This window comes from Erinaceus europaeus, chromosome 4 (assembly GCF_950295315.1).
Source record: "Erinaceus europaeus chromosome 4, mEriEur2.1, whole genome shotgun sequence".
NCBI classification, from domain to species: domain Eukaryota; kingdom Metazoa; phylum Chordata; class Mammalia; order Eulipotyphla; family Erinaceidae; genus Erinaceus; species Erinaceus europaeus.
Window position 1 is genome coordinate 62,316,397 of NC_080165.1, and position 25,207 is coordinate 62,341,603.

The 25,207-nt window shown below is 38.9% G+C and overlaps 1 protein-coding gene across 1 annotated transcript in view; it reads left to right on the forward strand.

Annotated features, from left to right (window-relative positions):
* Positions 1–25,207, forward strand: part of DNAH8 (dynein axonemal heavy chain 8) — a 429,487-nt gene that overhangs the window by 153,687 nt on the left and 250,593 nt on the right. The window contains exons 39-43 of the mRNA XM_060190815.1: positions 12,592–12,696; positions 13,492–13,653; positions 17,718–17,942; positions 21,297–21,469; positions 23,199–23,377. Of these exons, the coding sequence (XP_060046798.1) occupies positions 12,592–12,696; positions 13,492–13,653; positions 17,718–17,942; positions 21,297–21,469; positions 23,199–23,377 (844 nt within the window). The remainder of the gene's footprint in view (positions 1–12,591; positions 12,697–13,491; positions 13,654–17,717; positions 17,943–21,296; positions 21,470–23,198; positions 23,378–25,207) is intronic.

Consider the following 25,207-nt stretch of genomic DNA (forward strand, 5'->3'; position numbering starts at 1 on the left):
CTCAATATAAAATCCTGTACCCATCTCCAAATAAATGGATATTTGTACCAGGATATCTCCCAATGCCTCTTTCTAATTCACACAGTCACTAGAACTGGTGAGGAAGGGTCAGAGGCTTTCCCCCTACCCCCTGTTTGGAGCCACTCCGCGTGAGCACCAGCACTTCTCCACTGGCCATGGGCATTGTCAGGTTGATCTATACCTCCAGCCTGTTTCTTGCTTTACCTATTCGGGTACAGCTATGGAGCAGTGAGGTTCCAAAGCACATTTGTAAGATTGTCTGCCCAGGGCAGTCAGGATGGAATCATGATAGCATCTTCAATGTGGTGGTTGAAAGGACCCAAGATATAAAGTGAGACAAATTGGTTAATGAACAGAAAACAAAAAGTAGGAGTAGAGCAGATGAGAATAGGGATTTTAGGGTGGAGAGAAGCTAGGAATTCCATTTTAGGCAAGTTCCTAGGGGACCACGACTATCATAGTTTTTTTTTTTTTTTTTACTTGAGTTTGATAGCTAACATGGAGGTAGACAGACGTATTGTCTGAGAAGATAGTGTCAGAGAAGAGAAAAGGGCTAGAAATTTGTATTAGGGCAGAGTAACTTCCATTCTTGAAAAGAAATCTATAAACAAAACTGCTTACCCCAGTTTACGCCTGACCCAGGTTCCACATATATTTATATTCAGCACGGGAACCTGTGTAACCTCTGAGTCCTCTGTTGGTCTGAGCTTGCAGTTTGTGGCCACAGCTGGAAACACTGCATGCTGCACTCATTTCAGGACCAGTATTTATCAAATGGAAAGGCAGAATGACCTAGCCTCCCTTTGGAGATTGGGACAGTTCCTACTATTGCTGCTTTATAGGGAGGGCAAGGTCCTGTGAAGGCCTGCAAGAGGTCTTATGATGACGTTTCTGATGGAAGTGACCAGTGGATGGAGAGAGGGATCCGTTAGAGTTCTAGGTCTATCATATCTTTGTGGGAATCCAAGAATTCCCTGACTACAGCCCCAGATGATGGGGTGGTGTGATATTTACCAAAAAGGCCATTATTATTAAGTTAGCCAGTATCTTGCTCTTATCCAGCTTGTATAGTTCTTTATCTGACAACTTTAGACTTTCTCCCAATGGTTTACGCACTGAGTGTCATTTGTTATTCCTAACCAGAATTAGGTTTTTGAGATCTGTCATCTTTCTGCTAGATTGCCAAACTAATTTGATCTTAGTCTGATCCATTAGAGAATTTATGATGCCTTCTTTAGGCACTTCTACTAGGATTCCAGGCTTATTAGGTCCAATTCTTTTTTAAAAAAATTTTTATTTAAGAAAGGATTAATGAACAAAAACATAAGGTAGGAGGGGTACAACTCCACACAATTCCCACCACCCAATCTCCATAACCCACCCCCTCCCATGATAGCTTTCCCATTCTCTAGCCCTCTGGGAGCATGGACCCAGGGTCGTTGAGGGTTGCATAAGGTAGAAGGTCTGGCTTCTGTAATTGCTTCCCCGCTGAACATGGGCGTTGACTGGTCGGTCCATACTCCCAGTCTGCCTCTTAGGTCCAATTCTAATTACAGAGGACTATTAAGCACTTTTACATTAAGTTATATAATTACCCCTTATGGATACATGTATACCTGCACTTATGGATACATGTATACCTGCACTCAGTACCCTAAATCCTAGCCTGTATCTAGTATCTGTAACTTTGTTAGATGATGTGCCATCTAAAGTGGCACTAGATAGTCCCATGTGTTAGGAAAGATCTCACTAGATTTGAGGAGTTGGGAGGTTGACATCTCAGGTTTGGTATCTCTGGCTGCAGTCCACAGTAAGAATTCAGTAGCAGCACAGTGTGAGATGGCAGCACTAATAGTGCTGATTTGGCTGAGGTCAACAGGATGGCAGTAATGAATCTGAGAGAAGAAATATCAGGAAATATGGGCATAGTCCTACAGGCTCAAGGACTAAGAAAAATGAGGGTCTTAAAATAGTGCAAAGGGTTTCTTGTAGTCTTAGAGAGAGTTTAAATTGCAGTAGTTAATTATTATTATAACCAGGTTAATTGGGAGTTTGTTTTCTATGAAAATCAATGGCTAGCTAGCATCTACAGTAATATACTTGACCTCACTGTTCAAATTGTGATATTTTTAGTCTAAATATCTTTAGATTAAATAGGGATCGTGTTTTGGATTTATCTTGTTTTCCTCTTCTAGAATACTTCTCAATAGCTTTTAGCCATTTCCAAGGTCATCACTTCTTTTTTTTTATTTATTTAAGAAAGGATTAATTAACAAAACCATAGGGTAGGAGGGGTACAGCTCCACACAATTCTGAACACCCGAACTCCATATGCCACCCCCTCCCCTGATAGCTTTCCCATTCTCTATCCCTCTGGGAGCATGGACCCAGGGTCATTGTGGGTTGCAGAAGGTGGATCATCATCTCTGGCATTATGCTATTCCACTGCAGAATACTGTGCCCCAGTATGGTTCCGTAGCCCCCAGGCCCACTTGGTCGATTCCAAATTATATTCCTCCATGAGGATAATTTCTGGAACCATCCGTTCCACCCCGGTTCCATGGCTGCCAGTTCTTAGCAACATCACCCCGCCAGATATTTGTCGGGATGCGGCATCATCTAAGTTCATTTCCCGCGTCTACGCTCGACTGGACCTGCCAATATACGCAGATATCTTCGCCCACCCTGTCCAAGGCTTGACGTCTCGTCACCCAATCTGGTCCCCTACGCCTACACTGAACTTCTCTGTTCCAGACTCTTGGAAACAGAGTTGGCAGTCAGCTGAGGTAAAGAACAAACACCTCATCACAGACCCCTGCAAGCGTCAACCCAGCTTTGACCTAGCATGTTATGATTGGGCCCTCCTCAATCGCTATCGAACAGGCCATGGCCGGTGCGCCGCTATGTTCCATCGCTGGGGAGCCAGAGACGACCCGAACTGCCCCTGCGGCTCCAGACAGACTATGACCCACATAGTCAACGACTGTCACCTCTCCAGATTCAAAGGAGGTCTCGAAACTTTACATCAGGCTCAACCTGACGCTGTTGACTGGCTACGGAAGAAGGGCAAACGCTAGAAGAAGAAGAAGAAGGTGGAAGGTCTGGCTTCTGTAATTGCTTCCCCGCTGAACATAGGCGTTGACTGGTAGGTCCAAACTGCCAGTCTGCCTCTCTCTTTCCCTAGTAGGGTGTGTCTCTGGGGAAGCTGAGCTCCAGGACACATTGGTGGGGTCTTCAATCCAGGGAAGCCTGGCCAGCATCCTGATGGCATCTGAAACCTGGTGACTGAAAAGAGAGTTAACATATGAAGCCAAACAAATTGTTGAGCAATCATAGACCCAAAGCTTGGAATAGTGGAGAGGAAGTGTTAGGGAGGTACTCACTGCAAACTCTAGTGTACTTCTGCTTTCAGGTATATATTTTGCAGTAGTTTATAGATACGTGTGAACATATGCTCTCTCTCACAGAAACTGGTGTATATCTAGGTTTTGGGACTTTGTTAGAAAGTGAACCTCCTGAGATGGAATTAGAGAATACTATGAAAGGAAAGGTCTCACCCAAGTAATGAAGCTGAAGGGTTGTCATTCCACACGTGAAGTCTCTGGACACAGTCTGAAGTGAAGCATGTTGAGGTGGCAATCGTTGCATTGGTTAGGTTGTGATCAGCGGATGCAATATTATTTGATATGGATTGGGAGAGGCATATGGGAAAGAGGGCCCTATCCAAGGGTTCCAGGAATGGGGGAAGTAGAGGCTCTATAATGGAGATGTGAGGTTCCTGCTGTCTTAGGGTTCAAAAAGACAATCAATAGTTAATGTTATCATCACATTATTTGGGAATTGGGTTAACTTTGAAAAGTCCTTTTGTTAGGGTTTGCTGTACAGTACCCAGTATCTTGTATATAGCTGTGCTATTGGTTGCTTCTGATCTACTTGGTCTAGGCTTTTGAGAGAGTCCGCATATCAAATACACAGCCTATATATTAAAAAGATTCAGTTTGTGTTTTGAAAAACTTTGAGGCATACAATTAATTTTCCCCCTCTCATATTAACTAGTGATTTATATGTCTACATTTTGCTAGGAGTGTACATAAACACCATTCCCATCACCAAAAGACTGTGACCCATCCCTCTCACCCACTCCCACCCCCCACTGTCCCAGGAAGCTGCATGACTACCCCTCACCACAGGGTTTTTACTTTGGTGCCCTACTTACAATTTGGTCAGGTCCTGCTTTTAGTTTCCCTTTCAGATCTTCTTATTCAACTTCTGTTGATGAGTGGGATCATCCCATACTCATCTTTATCTTTCTGACTTAGCTCACTTAACATAATTCCTTCTAGCTCTGTCCAAGATGGGTCAGAGAAGGTGGGTTCATTGTTCTTGATAGCTGCATAGTATTCCATTGTGTATATACCACAGATTTCTCAGCCACTCATCTGGTGTTGGGCACCTGGGTTGCTTCCAGGTTTTAGCTGTTATGAATTGTGCTGCTATGAACATAGGAGTACACACCTCTTTTTGGTTGGGTGTTATGGAGTCCTTGGGATATAACTCCAGGAGAGGAATTACTGGATTATATGGAAGGTCCATGTCTAGCCTACTGAGAGTTTTCCAGACTGCTCTCCACAGAGGCTGTACCAATTTACATTCCCACCAGCAATGTAAAAGGGTTCCTCTGTCCCCACAGTCTCTCCAGCATTTGTTGCTGCTGTCCTTTTTGATGTATGCCATTCTTACAGGAGTCAGGTGGTATCTTAGTGTTGTCTTAATTTGCATTTCTCTGACAATCAGTGACCTAGAGCAGTTTTTCATATGTTTGTTAGCCTTTTGGATTTCTTCTGTAGTGAATGTTTTGTTCATATCCTCTGCCCATTTTTGGATGGGGTCATTTGCTTTTTTGGTGCTAAGTTTGCTGAGCTCTTTATATATTTTGGTGATTAGCTTCTTATCTGATGTATGGCATGTGAAGATCTTCTCCCATTCTGTGAGGGGTGTCTTTGTTTGTTTAATAGTTTCTTTGGATGTGCAGAAGCTTTTCAATTTGATGTAGTCCCATTGGTTTGTTTCTGCTTTAGTCTTCCTTGCAATTGGGTTTGATTCATCACAGATGTCTTTGAGGTGTAGGTGGGAAAGTGTTTTACCAATGTTTTCCTCTAAGTATTTGATTGTTTCTGGTCGGACATCTAGGTCTTTGATCCATTTGGAGTTGATTTTTGTTTCTGGTGAGATAAAGTGGTTCAATTTCATTCTTCTGCATGTTACAACCCAGTTTTCCCAGCACCATTTATTGAAGAGAGCCTCCTTTTTCCATTTAATGCTTTGGGCCCCCTTATCAAAGATTAGATGTCCATACGTGTGGGGATTTGTTTCTGGGCTTTCAATTCTGTTCCACTGGTCTGTGTGCCTATTTTTGTTCCAGTACCATGCTGTTTTGATGATGATGTCTTTATAATATAGTTTAAGGTCTGGGAGTGTGATGCCTCCATTTCTGTTTCTTTTAAAAAATTTTTTAATTAATTTATTTATTCCCTTTTGTTGCCCTTGTTGTTTTATTGTTGTAGTTATTGTTGTTGTCGTCATTGTTGGATAGGACAGAGAGAAATGGAGAGTGGAGGGGAAGACAGAGAGGAGGAGAGAAAGATAGACACCTGCAGACCTGCTTCACCGCCTGTGAAGCGACTCCCCTGTAGGTGGGGAGCCGGGGTTCGAACCGGGATCCTTACGCCAGTCCTTGTGCTTTGTGCCACCTGCGCTTAACCCGCTGCGCTACAGCCCGACTCCCTCCATTTCTGTTTCTTTTCCTCAAGATGGTTTTGGCAATTCTAGGTGTTTTCATGTTCCAGATAAATGATTGTAGTGTTTATTCTATTCTCTTAAAGAAGGTTGGTGGAACTTTGATGGGTATTGCATTAAATTTGTATATGGCTCTGGGGAGAATATTCATTTTAATGATATTTATTCTTCCAATCCATGAGCATGGGATATCCTTCCATTTCTTGGTATCAGTTTCTATTTCCTTGAGTAGCGACTCATAGTTTTCAGCATACAAGTCTTTCACTTCTTTGGTCAACTTTATTCCTAGGTATTTGATTGATTTTGCTGAAACAGTAAATGGGAGTGATTTCTGGATATCTTCTTCTTCAGATTTAGTGTTTGCATAAAGAAATGCCACTGATTTTTGTACATTGATTTTGTAGCCTGATACCTTGCTATATTGCCTAATAACTTCCAGTAATTTTCTGTTGGATTCTTTAGGTTTTTCTATGTATACAATCATATCATCTGCAAATAATGAGAGCTTGACTTCTTCCCTTCCAATCTGTATTCCTTTGATTTCTTTCTTTTGCCTGATTGTTATGGCAAGAACTTCCAATACTATGTTGAAGAGTAACGGTGACAGTGGACAGCACTGTGTAGTCCCCGATCTGAGGGGGAATGCTTTCAGCTTCTGTCCATTGAGTATGATGTTGGCTGTAGGTTTGCTATATATAGACTCCACTATCTTGAGGAATTTCCCATCTATTCCCATTTTTTGTAGAGTTTTTGAGCATGAATGGGTGTTGGATTTTGTTAAAGGCTTTCTCTGCATCTATTGAGATAATCATGTAGTTTTTGGTTTTGCTTTTATTGATGTGGTGAATGACATTGATTGACTTACTGATGTTGAACCAGCCTTGCATTCCTGGGATGAATCCCACTTGGTCGTGATGAACAATCTTTTTGATATGTTGCTGTATCCGGTTGGCCAAGATCTTGTTTAATATTTTGGCATCTATGTTCATCAGAGATATTGGTCTGTAGTTTTCCTTTTTTGTTCTGTCCCTATCATCTTTTGGTATCAGTGTGATGTTGGCTTCATAGATGGTGGAAGGGAGTATTCCTGTTTCTTCAATCTTATGGAAAAGCTTAAGAAGTTTGGGTACTAAATGTTTCCTGAAAGTTTTGTAGAATTCATTTGTGAAGCCATCTGGTCCAGGACTTTTGTTGTTGGGGAGGTTCTTAATAATGGTTTCAATTTCTTTGTCTGTGATTGGTGCATTTAGATTTTGTAGTTCTTCTTGGTTCAGTTTTGGAAGGGCATATTCTTCTAGGAATTGTTCCATTTCTTCCAGATTCTCTAGCTTGGTGGCGTATAGTTCTTCATAGAAGTTTCACAGGATTCTCTGGATTTCTGTGGTGTCAGTTGTGATATCTCCTGCATCGTTTACAATTCTATTTATTTGAGTCTTCTCTCTTTTTTGTTTGGTGAGTCTGGCTAGGGGGTTGTCAATTTTGTTTAATGTTTCAAAGAACCAACATTTGGCTTCATTGATCTTTTGTATGGTTCTTTTATTTTCGATGTTGTTTATTTCTGCTCTAACTTTAGTGATTTCTGTCCTTCTGGTTGCTTTAGGGTTCCTTTGTTCCTCTTCCTCTAAATCCTTGAGGTGTGCACTAAGGTCGTTCATTTGAGCTTCTTCTTGGTGTTTAATATGTGATTGTATGGCTATAAGTTTCCCTCTCAGTACTGCTTTATCTGTGTCCCAAATATTTTGATAGGTTCTGTCTTCATTTTCTTTTTTTTTTTATATTTATATTTATTTATTTATTCCCTTTTGTTGCCCTTGTTGTTTTATTGTTGTAGTTATTATTGTTGTTGTCGTTGCTGGATAGGACAGAGAGAAATGGAGAGAGGAGGGGAAGACAGAGAGGAGGAGAGAAAGATAGACACCTGCAGACCTGCTTCACCACTTGTGAAGTGACTCTGCTGCAGGTAGGGAGCTGGGGTTTGAACCGGGATCCTTATGCCGGTCCTTGTGCTTTGCGCCACCTGCGCTTAACCTGCTGCGCTACAGCTCGACTCCCTTTGTCTTCATTTTCATTTGTTTCCAGGAACATTTGAATTTCCTGCTTGAGTGAATCTCTGACCCAGTGGTTTTTAAGAAGTATGTTGTTTATTTTCCAAATTTTGTGACTTTTAATAATTTTCTGTTTGTTGTTAAATTTTAGTTGTACTCCACTGTAGTCTGAGAAGATACTATGGATGATTTCAATGCTCTTGAATTTATTGATGCTGTCTTTGTAGCCTAACATGTGGTCTATCCTTGATTATGTGTTATGTGGATTTGAAAAGAAGGTGTATTCCAGTTTTTTGGGGTGAAGGACTCTGAAAATGTCCAAGAGGTCTAGTCTGTCAATCTCTTCATTCAATTCTCTTGTATCTTTGTTGGTTCTTTGCTTTGTTGATCTGTCAAATATGAGAGTGGGGTATTGAAGTCTCCCACTATTATTGTATTACTATTGATGTATTTTTGAAATTCTTTCAGTAAGTGCTTGATGTATTTAGATGGTCCCTCATTGGGTGCATAGATGTTAATGACTGTTAAGTCTTCTTGGCTGATTGATCCTATAATCATTATGTAATGTCCTTGCCTATCTTTTATTACTTTATTTAATTTAAAATCTATCGTGTCTGAGATGAGAATGGCTGTTCCTGCCCTTTTATGTGGTCCGTTAGCCTGTATGATAGTTTTCCATCCTTTCACTTTAAGTCTGTGTTTATCTTGTGACAGGTGGGATTCTTGCAAGCAGCATATGGTTGTGTTATGTTTTCTTATCCATCCCCCCGCTCTGTGCCTTTTGATGGGTGAGTTTAAGCCATTGACATTTATTGATATTATGGATTTAATGTATTGTAGTGCCATTGTTCAAAAAATAAAATTTTTTTGTTTGGTCTGATATATTGCCAGTTTATAGTGATGTTCTTGTTTATAAGAGGTCTTTTAGAACCTCTTTCAGGGCCGGTTTGGTGATGGTTGCCTCCTTTAACTGTTGTTTGTCTAAGAAGGTTTTGATCCCTCCATCTAGTTTGAATGAAAGTCTAGCAGGATATATTATCCTTGGTTGAAACCCTTTTTCATTCAGGGCTCGATAGATATCTTGCCATTCTCTTCTGGATTTTAGAGTTTGAGTGGAGAAGTCTGCAGATAATCTTATGGGTTTTCCCTTGTATGTGACTTTTCCTCTCTCTCTTGCAGCCTTTAGGATCCTTTCTTTATCCTTACTTCTTCTCATTGTGACTATGATGTGTCTTGGTGTCTTCAGGTCTGTGTTGATTCTGTTTGGTACTCTCTGGGCCTCTTGAATCTTGATGTCCTTTCTGTTATTCAGGTCTGGGAAGTTTTCTTCTATTATTTCCTCTAGAATGTTTGCTTCCCCTTCCTCTCTTTCTTCCTCTGGCAGGCCAATTATATGAATGTTACTTCTTTTGAGATCATCCCATATGTCTCTGTTGTTGTTTTCAGTGTCTCTCAGTCTCTTTTTAAGCTCTTTCACCTCTTTCTTAGTTTTCTCTAACTCATCCTCTGTCTGAATAATTCTGTTTTCTGCTTCTGTTAGTCTGCTTTCCCTTGCCTCAGCTTCTTTCTTCATTACAGCTATTTCAGCTTTCAGTTCTCTCATTGCCTCAAGATAATCAGTATTTTCCTTGGGGGTCTCAACTGTTGTTTCCCTAATACTGCCATTCCTTTCCTCCAATGTTGTTTTCATTTCTGTGATTAATAAGTTTATTATTGCTTGCATACTTTTCTTGTCTATGGTTACTTCTGGCTGATTTGTAGTTTCTTCTGGGCTATTGTCTTCATTCATTGGAGTAACAGTTTTATTTGGTTTTGATCTACCCATTTTTTTGATTTATGTGTTTCTTTTTTTATGCTCTGTTGTTCCTCAGTTGTTGTGTCTTGAGCACAAGCAACACTGTACTAAATACCTTTATGACAATTGCACTCACCAACCTCAGGAATTACAGTAGCAACTGAAGCAAGTATTGAAGCAGTTTAATCACTACCAGTTAGCCAAACAATTTCTCCAGTCCATGAAAAAATAGTAACCAAATCCCAGTGAATAAGAAAGAGAAAAGAGAAGGGATAGCAAGAATAGACAGTTATGCAAATCTACTATCCACTGTATATTCTATGGGTAACAAGAGGGGAAAGGGAACTAGAGCAGATATACACACATAGAGAGTCAGATTTCTTCCCCAAAATAATTCACGAATTCAGAAAGGCAAAGAAGAAGGAAGGAAGAAGTGTATGACAAGATAAAAAAAAATAAGAGACAAGAGAGAGAAAAGGGAAAATAGAAGAAAAAGAGCTGTAATTAAAGAGAAGTGAAAGGAAAGGTTTTTTTATTACTTTATTTTTAATTTAATTTTTTTGATTAGCTAGGAGGGGAAAAGAGGGGAGAGTCTGTAGAGGAGGTAGGATTAAGGAGACAAGTTCCTCCCACAATAGATAAGATGCCCACTACCCTAGCACTGAAATATATGTTAAGAGTTAATTCTGATCAACCTAAAGGGGGGGAAGATATATGCCTTTATATAATATTAATAGTAAAATAGAGCAGGGTAAAAAAAAAAAAAAAAACCCTGTCCCAGATTACCTCAAACCTTGTGATCAAAGGTAGCTGATTGTTAAGAATGAGAAAAAAAAAAAAAAAAAAACCTCAGAACTAAACTAGGATATCTGAAATAGACAGTTATGCAAATCTACTATCCACTGTATATTCTAGGGGTGGCTAAAGGAGGAAGGGAAGTTGAGCAGAGACACTCGCAGTGAGAGTCCACACTGAGTTAGAATTCTTCCCCAAAATAATTCCCAAATGTGTATCAGTGAATTCAAAAAATCACACTGTTTCGTGGTGTGGGGGCTGGGGGCTGTGGCTTTGGATGCTGTAGGATTAAGGAAGAAAGGATGACAAGAATGAGAAAAAGAAAAAAAAAAAGAAAGAGAGAGAGAAAAAAGAAAAAGATAAGAAAAAGACCAGTCATAAAAGAATAGTGAGAGGAAAGGGTTTTTTAAAAATTTATTTATTTTTAATTATTTAATTAGCTATGTGGGGTGAGGTGGGGGGGTTGGCTACTTAGGAAGATAAAAGGCCAGATGTTTCAGAAGGGTATAGCCTTAGAATGAATGATACTCCCTGGTGGGACAGGAATTTGGTAAAGAAAGAAGCTCCTACAAGGGAGCCTGCTAGGAGCTGGTCCCCAGGGATTGGTTATGGGGGGGCAAGGGGGATGAGGTATGCTTAAAAATTAAAAGGAAAAAAATTTTCCCCCTTTTTTCCTACTCTAATTCTTAACCCAAATTAAGTTATAGTCACCTCCTTGGTGTTACCGCTAGGACCCCTTATTGACTACTAATTGGCCTACTAAAGGCAGAAAATCTTACCATTTCCAGGAGATGTGGTCAGAGCTCAAACCACTAGCAGCTTCTAAGTCCGCCATCTTCCAGGAACCCCCCTCCAAGGTCATCACTTCTAAGAAAAAAAAAGAGAGAGACTATAAACACCTGAGTATGATAGTCACTGAATATTCTTTATTCATCTAGGACCATTTCTGGTTTAGGAATCTGGGAAAAAGCTAAAAATGTATTTCTTGTTGTTTTCCAGGGGTTTATGGGGAAAGAAAAGAGAGAGGGGAAATAAAGGTTATGTTAGGTAGAGAGACAACGAGGAGAAAAAACAGGACTGTGATGCCTTTAAGGGGAGGTTAGGAACCACTTAGTTCATTCTCCATTTACAGGAAGGTGACTGTCATTAGTCCAACCTCCATAAAAAGAGGGATGTTTGTGCACTAGGAGGAAACATTTGATATGTTGGTCTGCTTCTAATTCTGCTTCTAAGACCCCTTCTGTTTTGATCATCACGTTAGGTTCACTTGCATTGCTTAATTCTGTGGTCTATTTACATAATCACTACTTTACCTGAGACCTGCCCTGCCTACAGGGTATTGGTTTAATCCCCACTGGTTAGATGCAAGCTTGATACGTGCACTTTTTCCTTCTCCCCACCCCCTATCCTATGTATTTCCTCTTCAGATCTGACAATTCCACCTCAGGAGATATAAAGGACAGGATTTTCTAATGAGAGATTAGATAGACTGCACTGCATTCTCGCTCATCAATAAAGATTGAACTGTGTTCCCAGCTCAGCCATGAGTCCCTGGTCGTCTGTCTCCCGCCCATGAAGCTAGCCCAGCATTGATAGGATTAAACTGAAAAAAGAATTGACCTCCAAGTTGGTCAAGTATCAAGTTTAGATTTTTGTTAGTGGAAGCAATATTATTTTGCAATATGTAGTTTCAGAAGTGTCATCTCACAAATTGAAGTCTGTATGTACTGCTTTGAGTTTATCAATGAAAATTCAATTCTATCTAAGAAATAAATTCTTGGGGCTGGGCAGTGATGCATCTGGTTAAACACACAAGGTCCTGTGCAAGGATCCTGGTTTGAGCCCCCTGCCCACTCCTGCAGGAGGGGTGCTTCCCAAGCAGTGAAGCATATCTGCAAGTGTCTACCTTTCCCTCTCTAGCTACCCTATTCCTCTCAATTTACCCCTGTCCTATCCAGTGAAATGGAAAAAATGACTGCCAGGGGCAGTGGATTCATGGTATATGCACCCTGGAGGTAATAAACAATCTCTTACTCTTTTATAAAAACAAAGTATTAAGGCTTCTGAAAAACATCGTAACAATATTTGTGCTGAGCCTTATGTATTGATGTTTTGGTTTTTGCCTTGTGCTTCTTACAGCCTCATCTCCCTGCAGTGTCTGACAACATCAATGAGGTGACATTTCATGCAAAAGACTATGATCGTATCCTGGCCGTCATATCAAGAGAAGGAGAAAAAATTATTGTAATTTAACTTGGCTAAAGTTTTCTTTCTTTTTGTGGTACATGGGTCTTTCCTGTTATAGTCCAACTTTTTTTTGTATAAAAAGAGTGAGAAAGTAGAGAACCAAAGCACTGAGGCTTCCTTCAGTGCTGTGGGGACTGGGTTTGTCTGGGTCATGCATATGGCAATGCAGCACTCTATCCACGTGAACTATTTTGCTGATTTGTTGGTTCAAATTTTGTTATTAGGATTTTTTAAAATGTTAGGTTTTGAAGATGCCATTTGCTTACTGAAAAAAAGTCTAAGGTGGACTTGGGGTATAATTCTGCAACTCTAGATTTATTACAGACTAATTTGGCTAACTCACTTAACTTCTCTGAGGTTTGTTTTATTACCTAAAGTTTTTTGTCTCTTTTTTTAATTTGCTATTGGATAGAGACAGAGAGAAACTGAGAGAGAAGGGGGAGATAGAGAGGAAGAGAGACAGAGAGACACCTGCAGACCTGCTTCACTCCCCTGCAGGTGGGGAGCCAGGGGCTCGAACTGGAAGTCTAACCGGTCCTTGCACTTTGTGCCATGTGTGCTTAACCCGCTGTGCTACTGCCTGACTCCTTGCCTAAAGTTTTATAGCCTGATGATCTTATAGTTATGTCCTATTATAGCATTAATTGATCTTTATATGTCTTAAGTATCCTATATGAAATCATTTGCTTTGCATTGAGCTACTGTCACTTGTCATATCAAATGTGTGACAATTGTAAAAATACAAAATTATGCTCACAATCTTTCTTTCTTTCTTTCTTTTTTTTTTTTTAGTTGGATAGTCCTGTTATGGCTAAAGGTCCTGTAGAGATTTGGCTTCTGGAATTATTAAAAGTGCAAATGTCATCATTACATAATATAATTAGATCTGCTTTCTATAATATCAGTGATTCAGGATTTCAACTCTTACCTTTCCTCAATCACTTTCCAGCACAGGTGAGAATCAACAATGTTTAAAGTATAGTTAAAAGAATGGGAACAAGTAGGAAGGATACACTAGTAGGAAAGCTGTTGACCTGATAGAGATTTGTTGTCGGCTGCGATGCGGAGGAGAGAGAGAGGAGATCCGGAGTGGAGAGGGAACACAATTCTTTATTCACGCAGGCACCTCAGAGTCGGGTGAGAGTGCAGCAGTTTGGGCCACGTGGAGCTAGCCAAAATGGCCGCCTCATGCTGCACCCTTCCCTGCGTCTAATCACCTAAGTAAAAAGCGGGCAAGAGAATGAGGGGCAGAAGAAGAAGGGCTTTATAGGGCAAAAACTGGGAGTGACGAGCCAGGACAGGATTGGTTGGGAAAGGCATTCTGAGAATGTCCCAACTCTCACAGGAACTAGCAATAGCCTGAGGGGACAACATGGCAGATGTGATTGCATCTGCACAATTTCCCAGCAGTTTGTAGCTTTGAATTTGTTAGGAAGCCTGACTGTCTTCAGCTGCAAACTACCTGTTTGTTCACTATTCAGACCAACTCATCCTATTCCCCAGAAAAGGATATCCTCACATCATTAAAGGTAACAATGAGAACGGAACACTTAGGGAAAAATTTCAGCTTCCAAGTGAAAGGTATCTGTCTGTCTCCATACATAGATACAGCTACAGATAGAGATATGAATAGGGACAAATATAAAGAGAATGAGCATATCTTTGCCTGAGATTAAATCCATTTTGCCTTTTATCTTCCTTTCAAGTGACTAAAATTTGGGGCAATCTGCTAAAGAAGGCCTTTGTATGCAACAAGCTTTCCTTCTTTGGCGACCAGGGTTATTACTGGGACAGGTACCCTTTATTTCCAGAGGCCAATTCTTTATACTTTTTTATTATATTTATTGATTGGATAGAGATAGCCAGAAGTCAAGATGGAAGGGGGAACAGAGAGGGAGAGGGAGAGACACAGAGAGACATCTGCAACACTGCTTCACCACTTGCAAAGCTTTCCCCTTGCAGGTGTGCACCAGGCACTCAAACCCAGATCCTTTCACACTGTAATGTATGTGTTCAACCAGGTGCATCACCAGGCCAATTTTTTAAATGTAAGATGAGAGACAGAGTGAAATAGAGGGGAAGAGAGAGAAGGAGAGGTATCTGCAATGCAGTATACTCCACTGCTCATGAAGCGTTCCCCCTTCCAGATGGGGACCTGCTTGAACCTTTGTCCTTAGATGGTAATGTGTGTGCTCTACCAGGTGGCCACCATCTGGCCTGCAGCTAACTTTTTAAAGAGAGAGAGAAAAAAAACTTGAAAAGGAGTTTGAGCAGGTGTTTTTTTTGAACAGCTGTCATGTCCTATTCCTCTTAAAAGTGCATTGCATTGGGCCAAATATTATTAGAACTGGGTAGAGAAAATGAAGTGCCATCAGTTTCATTACATTTTCAGTCAAGATAAATGAAAAATGATGACTTGTGATTTGGGTCAGAGATAGTGTGGGATAGAATGCAAGAGATATCTAAGGAAAAATGTCTGTATTTTTGGCCCAAACTATATTTTTTCTTGAGCTGCTCCTTCCAGTGCACATTAAAATAGCTGCCTACACATAGTGGAGACAGACAGAATGATATGAAATTATTTATTCAAATGACAAGAGGTTCAGATATGGACTCAAGCTTTATTGAAGAGACTATTTTAATATGATTTTATGTTACATAATATCATCGGCAAACTGTAATATTTCCATTAGCACTATTGCCTTTGTGATAACAAGCTTTATAAAATACTTGATTTGATAAGAAGACAGAAATAGCTCCTTTGACTAAATCATATTCCACATCTCCCAGGAAAGCTTGACCACCCTATATATACCACGGGAGAGGCTTAGTCTAGTTTAGACATAGAATTCAGCAGTGAAAGTGGAAAAGTTAAAGAGCAAGTGCAAAGCAGTGCAAAAGCTGAATAGCATATAATGAGATAAGATAACTAGCTTTAAGGACTTTCTCTAGTGTCTACATTCCTACCTATACACACATATACACAGATGAGTAGCCTCTTGAACCCAAAATTTTCATTTCATGTTCGTCTTTGCACATAGTGATGCGTGTACTAAACCAAGTGCAAGCCCCCCCCCCCTTGAAGTGAGTAAAGGATGCAATTAAATATTTTCTTAGTGACTTAGGATATTCAGTTTCAAGGGGAACTTTTAGGATATATCATTATGTAGTGATTTTTCAGATCCGCTTGTCTGCATGTCTTTAGACACCATCTCACATCATTAGTCTCTCTCCCTCTTCCTCTCCTTGTCTCTCTCTCTCTCTTTCACACAATCTCACATCATTATTCTCCCCCCCCCCCCGTTTGTCCTAACCCTTTTCAGCCTTAGTTTGCTATTGGCAGCTACCTGAGAAGGGTTATTTCCTCTATGCACTATTTGCTCACCTTATCTGGCTTCTTTTATTTATTGTCACCTGCAGACTCCAGAATTGACTTCTGCTCTAGTAGTAAAATACTGAAATTCCTGTGGAGGCAGAGCTAAGGGAAGGATTTTATTTCTCTTTTACTCACATTGAACACCATGCCCAGAAATACCCACATGCTGCTCAGACAGCAATCCTCTGAAGTTCCTTTTTGGTCCAGATGATCCTTGGCTCTATTGCCCCTTAAGGGACAATTGTTGCAGTAAGGAGGGGGTGGAACATACATTTGTTAAATAAATATATATTAAATATTTATCCCCTTGACTGGTGCAGGAATTATAGACCTAAGGTGACTTCCACTCAATTTTTTTCATATATTTGTGACTAATAATTTTACTGGATTGTAAGATTACAATGTATAGTCCCAAACCACACCCACCACCAGAGTTCTGTGTCCCACCTCCCAAAGTATGTGCCAGAGTTCTCACAGTCTTAGAATTTGTTTGCTTTTGTTTGTTTGCTTGTTTTCTTGCAGTTCATGTGTTTCAGTGGATTCCACATGTGTGAAACCATGTTGTCTTTCCTCTCAAAATTTTCTTATGCCTGTGAGGATACAAAGAACAAGCCCCTTCCCTTCTATCTTTCTGTCTCTCCTACTGCTCAGTTGTGAAGTGAATGTGATGGCAATGTGAATACTGGAAAGAAGAGTAATTGCATTATCATTTTTTGTTTTCTTTTTATTTTTTATAATTTTTTAATTATTTATTTATTCCCTTTTGTTGCCCTTGTTGTTTTCTTTGTTGTTACTGATATTGTCTTTGTAAGATAGGGCAGAGAGAAATGGAGAGAGGAGGGGAAGACAGAGAGGGGGAGAGAAAGATAGACACCTGCAGACTTGCTTCACCGCCTGTGGCCTGTGAAGTGACTCCCCTGCAGGTGGGGATCCGGGGGCTGAACAGAGATCCTTACTCTGGTCCTTGCACTTTGCACCACGTGCACTTACCCTCTGCACTAACACCCGACTCCTACATTATCATATTTAAAAGGTGCAAAGAGTACTTTGGAAAACCCTGATGAAGGAAAATACACAACTGGCTATTTATTACATTTGATTTTTCTCAGGAGAGGGAAATCACTGAATGGGTGTGAATAGTGTTCAGGCTCTCTATAAAAAATGTTCCCTAGGGACAGGGTGGTAGCACATCGTGTTAAACATGCATATTACCAAGCGCAAGAATCCTGGGTTTGAGCCCTTGATCCTGATCCCCACCTACACAGGGGAAGCTTCACAAGCTATGAAGCAGGTCTGCAGGTCTCTCTCTCTCTCTCCCCCATCTCCTCTCCCTCTCAGAATTTCTCTCTCTCTGTCCTATCTTTAAAAAAATGTTTCCTAAGCATTTCTCATAAAATACATATAGTTTAATATATTGTATCCATGGTTTTAGTTATTATTTTTCTACATTGAAATGCTTAATAATTGATAGTTAGAACTTTAAGGATTTTTCCCTTTTGAGTGGAGAGAACCACATATCTCTCTTTTAGATTCAAGTGAATAATAAAATCCCTTTGTGCGTTCACATGAATAAATGGCCTCCACATTTTTTAATAGATGTGATTGATGTACTTGACAAATTTATCTGTCTGCTGGCTTGTAGGTTGGACTTCTGGGAATTCAGATGTTGTGGACACATGATTCAGAAGAGGCACTAAATAATGCAAAAGATGACAGGAAGATTATGCAAGTGACCAATCAGAAATTTTTGGATATTCTAAATACTCTAATTGCTCAAACAACACATGACCTAACCAAGTTTGATAGAGTGAAATTTGAAACCCTAATTACCATTCATGTACATCAAAGAGATATTTTTGATGACTTGGTAATGTGCTTTTTTTCTTAATTTAAAATAATTTAGTATACTAATAACTAATTTGGTTCTTCTAATAATGAACAATTAAGGATTACATACATGTCCTAACATATTAATATTTCCTCTACTTAGACTTTACTCAGAGGTGTCTTATTCTATACAATGAACTATAAATATCTGTATTTGGCTGTTTAGATAACCACATATAAATATTAATATTTAGCATGCTAAAATCTTTAACCTTAATTAATGTGATGTGAACTAATTATTCCATAAAAAACTATAATTAGGGACATGATACAATTTGTTTGAAATCGATCATGTGTTATGTGATGGGCTAGTCAAGCAAAGTCCAGGTTGAATAGAATCAAACTTTGGAGAACTCTCATGGTTGTTCCAGTGATAGTATTCAGCAGGACATCATCAGCTTAATTTAGACAAAATTCTATAGAGCAGGTGGAAGAGGGCTACTATTTAAATTGCCTTTAGAAACAGAACTCCAACCTGTGGTTTCTGGAAGTAGTGGTTATCTATTGTGGGATAGGCATTTGACATACCACTATTTGACTGCCTTTGTCTTTAACATTTCCTTATTCTGTTTGATTTGATTTATCTTAAAGGCTTCTTTTTCATCATAAACACTATTACTCACACAACATGTGGCCCTTGCTTAGAGAACATGAATCCAGTCAGCCTGTTTTAAACTTATCGAAAGTTGATAAGATTTTTTTGTTAAATATTGAAGAACATGTAGTCCATTTATTACCCTAGAATCTAGAACATCATTTCTTTCTTTCTTTTTTTTTTTAACAATTTGTTATTAGTGATTTAATAATGATTAACAAGACTGTAAGATAACAGGGGTATAATTTTACATAGTTCCCACCACCAGAGTTTCATGACCCATCCCCTCCATTGGAAACTTCCATATTCTTTATCCTTCTGGGAGTATGTACCAAAGATATTTATGGGGGCAGAAAGTGGGAGGTCTGGCTTCTATAATTGCTTCTCTGCTGGACATGGACATTGGCAGGTTGATCCATACCCCCAGCCTATAGAATATCATTTCTCAAAGCATTATTTGCCCCATAACTTGTATTGGAATCAGTTGGGATATTGTTAGAAGAATAGACTCTCCAGTCTTCTCTCCCTCCATATCTACTGAATCAGATCCACATTTCAACAAGATTTCCAGCTGACTCCAGTGCATACTAATGTTTCAGAGCACTACTCCAGGATCAAGTTAGTCCACAGAGAGTTATATAGCTAGGTGGTATTTATTGAACCTTCTATGGTTTTGTTTTCATTAATCACAATTACCATTGTTCTTTGACTTTCAACAACATCTACTACCTCAAGAAACTTGTGGAATCCACTATTGCATCTACTGTTTGCACACTATTAAGGGTGATGTCCGTACATCTAAAAGCTGAAGTCCCACAGAAGAAATTTATTTTAAAATTAAATACTGTGCAAATCTTTACTTTCCATACAGAATATAATTAAAATACTTATATACAGTTAAAATGATGAAACTTTTCATTTATACATGTTGAACTCATGGGAGAATTACATCCCAAGCAAAATGGGATCTCATGACCAGTATATTTATATTTCTCAATGTATTCTTAGAACTGCCTGGTATGCGATAAGAACTTGAAAAATGTTAGCTATTCTTCTTTTATTCCTACTCCATTCTTCCTTATCATTCTAACAGAATGTAAGAATTGTACTAGCTGACTCCATTTCTATGGCTGCAAGTCCTGAGTTAGAGAGCAGTGTCTATGGGGTGAAATGCATTACTTGAAAGTAGCTCTTTTAAGGTAACCAACATGTGCTTTAGAAACGAGATCAGAATCTTAACTGGAAGGGGGAAATAAATTTATAAAAATGAAACAAGACTGGCAAAATAGCTCACCTAGCAGAGTGCCTACTTTGCCATATACATATCCTAAAATTGAGCATTCTTTGCTCCCCCTGTCCCACCACACTGGGGAGAGGCTTTGGTATGCCGGGCTGAGCTTCATTGACGGCAGACAGACGACCCGGGACTCATGGTTGAGCTATAGGCAGTATCTCTTTATTCATGCAGGACGCAGCGCAATCTATACCAAGCTAAGCTAAAACTAAAAACTACAAACAATCTTGTCCTTATAAATATACTAGCCCAGTAGGATGGGAACAGGATGCGACGCAGAGAGGGTGGAGAGAAAAGTGACTGGTGAAAATCAGGGTATGACAAGGAGAGGGGGCGGAGCAGGCAAGAATTATAGCACTGAACCACCAATGCCCTGAAGGGAGGGTGGTGCTTGTTAACAGAGGTTATGTAAATAGAATATAGTGTTATGTAAATAGAATGCAGGGGAGATTAAACCAAATGAAACAGAAGGGGTTTTTAAAAGCATACCAACATTGGTACTGTGAAGTCTTTCTCTCCTGTTTCAATCTGAAATGGTGATTGAAATAAAAATAAAGCAACAGCAGCAGCAACAACAACAAACTATGAATAGCAAGGTATATGAAGACTTGATAGATGGAAATGCAAACATAGTTACCAGCGGTCCATTGTGTAGTGTGAATTGAATGATCTGAGAGTGGTTTAAGAGCAGCAAAGAGGACCATTTTCCACTGTGTTGATTCTAGAGTGGGTAGGACTCAAGTTTCTCTAAGTTTGCCAATAGAAAGTCATGAACCAGCCTAGAATGTGATTATAGTGGTGTTGTTGTTCCTGGTTTTGGTTTCATATCTATGGAAGAGTGTGTGCTGATGGTTGGTTGGTCAGAGTGCTGGTACAAAAAGGGCACATGTGCAAATATGACTATGTGTGTGTGCCCCTGATTAGTCTCACGAGTGGCTTCCCCTTGCCATGAGAACAATGTACGATTTCTTTCCCATGACCCTGAAGAGCCTCAATTCTCATATCTTCCAGAGTCCTGGATGTGTCAGCTGTAATGAATTTTTCAATTCAACTGAATATGTCAATGAGATCTTTACTTAGAACATTTTCACCACCCACATCTCTTTTTGCTTTATTTCTCTGGTTAATCCTTATTTCTTTACCCAGGGTTTAGTTTAATCATGTTTTATGATCTCGGGATTTCTTTGGCAACACTTTTCATGCTTCTTTGCAAACAAATTATCTGTTTATCTGTTTGTCTTATACTCTTTTCTGTGAGTTCCTGAAGACAGGAATCATGTCTGTCTGTCTTTGTTCTGCACAGTGTAAGTTACAAGGAGGGACTCAATAAATAGTTGTTATATGAATGAGAATCAGTTAATGAATGGGTGAATAAAAATTGCTGCATATCTGTGCTTTATGCTATTGTGATTCAATAAGCAATCATTTGTACTTTATGCTTTTAGGTAAAAATGCATATCAAATCAGCTACTGATTTTGAATGGCTTAAACAGAGTCGATTTTATTTCAAGGAGGATTTGGATCAAACTGTGGTGTCCATTACAAATGTTGATTTCATTTATCAAAATGAATTTCTGGGATGCACTGACCGTCTTGTTATCACTCCATTAACAGATAGGTAGGAACCCAGTTTTTGTTATTCTATTTTGTAATCAGAAAAGTTGCTTAGAACTAGTTGAAAATTGCATTTGGAATATTTACAAAAGCATATTGCTATTATGTTAGATCTATGTTAGTTTATCAAAGTCAGTCTAACAATGAAGTAGTCATAGTGTTACTTAAGTATATATGATCATTAAGTGTTTATGGAGTAGAAAAAGATAACAATGATAATGGCAAGCTTGAATGTTGACTATAGGTAATTTAGTAATGAATTTTAGATTACAAAGTGGAAAAACATCTCTAGAACCATAAAGGGGAGATATTTGAATTGCAAAGGAGATGTGACCTTGTAGTCTATTTAATTTAGTTTCCAGGTTTTTCAGATGTGGAATCTTATACCTTAAATGAAATTCCTTGGCCAGCTCTGATATAGCAGATCTCCTCACAGTTCCTTTCAGTAAGCAAGAAGTGGGCCTTTCTTTTTCTTTATCTTTCTGTGGCTTACAACACCCTGTTTAGTTAGCATGCTGTGAATAGAAGACACTCATAAATGCTTATAGAATTGACTTATATTGAGTCAAAGACCACAGCTTCTGTTATTACTTTCAATAGGGCTGTCCCAGGTAAACTTAAAGCCACAGTCCTGGTTTGTCTCTCTATAGATTCCTAGAACCTCTATAGTATAAATGTGTCTGTGTGTTTTCTCTTTTATTGGTGTTTTCATAATCAACTTTGAGTCCTACCAAGTCTTACTAACTTTTACTTAGATTTGAAACAATAGAAACTGGATCAGGGATACAAGGCAGCTCATTATATTATTATTTATACTTTTCTAAATGAGAAAAACATTTTATGGTAAAATTATAAAAACATATTTATTTATGCCACCAGGGTTATTAGTGGGGCTTGTGGTTCCTGACAGTTAATTCTTTTTTTCTTTCTTTTAGATAGAGGGTGAGAGACATAGTGGTAAAAGAGAGGGAGAGAAGCAGAATGATCAGAGATACCTGCATCTCTGCTTTCATTGCTCCAGAATCTACCTCCCCCTCCACTGAAGATGGGGATGAGGTGCTTAAAATTGGATCTTTGCACATGATGAAGTGTGCACTTTGCTTGGTGAACCACCACCTAGTCCCCATAGTAAAACTATTTTCTATGTTTACTGAAGTTGATAGACCAGCTTGCAAGAACCAACTAGGTTCATGCATTTCTTCATAATTATGTGATAGCATATTGGTGGCTTATCAACTTAGTGGAAGTATTTGTCCTGAAAAAAACATCAATATAAAAATAAAAATCAATTGGCATTATAGTTATTCAAAAAGACTCTCACACCTGAGGCTCCAAAATCCCAAGTTAATTCCCCCACCACCATAATCTAGAGCTGAGTTGTGCTCTGTTAAAAAAAAGGAAAGTAAAAATAAAAATTAGTTTATCTACCACCATGCATGTCCAGATGTAAAAACTTTGTCAGTATACATACCACTTTTAATTTGGGCCTTTGATTTAGGATTTTATCCTAACCACAGTAAGAGAGAGACCTGAAAGTTTTATATGAAGATTGAGGGATTTAGGAGTTTGTCTAGAGAAGTGTTTTGCAATCACTGTACTGCTTCTACTGAAGATCAAATACTCACTCTTGTTTGGTTTCCTGGCTCTTTAATGTTGGCTGTTGAAATTCGAAAACAGACCCATGGCATGCATTATTCCATAATCACTATGTTTTATCTGATTAACATTTGCAGGTGCTATATCACTTTAGCACAGGCTTTGGGAATGAACATGGGAGGTGCTCCAGCAGGACCTGCAGGCACTGGCAAAACAGAAACCACAAAAGATATGGGAAGGTGTTTAGGGAAATATGTGGTTGTGTTTAACTGCTCAGATCAAATGGATTTCAGAGGCCTAGGAAGAATCTTTAAAGGCAAGTGCCAAGTGATTTTAAATTATTTAGTGAATCTTTTTTGTTGTTTGATATAAACCTAAAGTGGTATTATCCCACACAACCCAAATGAGTACAAGTTGATGCTTATGATAGTGGCATAATTTTTCCCTATGTCAAAAATAGCTGGGTATCATCTCTCTCATGGATAGTTGGCAGAATAGTCCATGAGTAGAAAGTACATAGGATTATGAAATTAGAATCAACTTATTATTTCCTGAAATAGTTTTTTGATGAAAAAAACTCAATGACATTCATGATGTTCCTTGCATTAAATCTCACTGACATATTTTTTTAAAAGCATAGAAGTACTGTAAAACAAGGAATATAATTAGTAGATGGGCAGTATCAAGGATGTCCTAGAAGATAAACTGAAGGTGGTTTGAGATGGACAAGGAAGAAAAGACTAGAGAGCACTTCTATCTTGGAACTCAGTCCTTGATGATGTTCTCTTTCCTATATTTTTTCTATATATATTCTTATATATTTTTTCCTATATATATTCCTATATATTTTCTACATACATTTTCTTGGTAATTTCATGCAGATCAAGATTTTAAATACTATTAATATGATGAGTCCCAGCTATTTCTCTGGCTTGGACTCCTCCTTGAATCTCTAGATTTACATATATAGCTACCTACTTGATATTTCCATTTAAATATCTGAAAGTCCCAAATTCATTATATTCAAAACCAAACTTCTATCCATATCTACTTCCTCACACTTCCCCACCTCACTCAATAGTCTTTTTTTTTCAGATGGCCAGTCACACAAATTTGATTTATTTTTTTCTTTTTCTGTCAACATCCAACATACCAACATCAAGACTTTTAGTAAACATGATTTGTTTTATCTTCAAAATACATCCAGTATCTGACCACCTATTTGTCATTCCTACAACCAGCATCCTGGTTAAAGTCATTCCTTTAATTTTTTTAATTATCTTTATTTATTGAAGTGGAGATAACTGAAATTGAGAGAGTAGTAGGAGATAGAGAGGGAGAGAAAAAGAGAGACACCTGCAGCACTGCTTTACCACTTGCAAAGCTTTCCCCCTGCAGGTGGGCCATTCTTTTCTTATACATATGATTTCCGTTACCCTTAATTAATTAATTAATTATAACCCCAAGTTGGTCTTCTGTTCTAGTCTTAATATACAACAGCTATCCTTCCACATATAAGTCAGATCATGATGCTCTTTTACTCTTAAGTTGCCTGGTGGTATTGCTCTGATTAAAAGTTTCAGTCTCTCTACTGATCCTATCTGATTTTGCACAGCCACATCTGTTCTTTCCCCATTTGCTCTGCATTGTTCTGATACTTTGATGTTATCTTCTAACTTTCTTTCCTTGTTCTCTTTGCTACAGTTGCATTGACTTCTGATGTTTCTTGACACTTGTAGCATGCTCCCTGCTCAGAACCCTTACACTGGCTGTCCCCAGATGTGCATCTACATGCCTGAGATTCTTTCCCCAGATGTGCATCTACATGACCCACTTGATAAAGACTGTCCACAGGAAGTCATATTGCTGAAATAAAAAAAAAAGATTTATTTATTTATGAATGAGAAAGACAAAGGTAGAGAGAACCAAGCATAACTATGTCATATGAATCACTGGGGATTGAATTCAGGGCCTGATACTTGAGAGAATCCAACATCTTATCTACTGTACCACCTCACAGGCTGAGGGAGAAGACTCTATGTTTCTTTCTGTCTGTCTTCCTCTCTTTCTTTCTCCCTTCCTTCCTTCCTTCCTTTCTTTCTTTCTTTCTTTCTTTCTCTCTCTTTCTTTTTTTCTTCTCCTAATC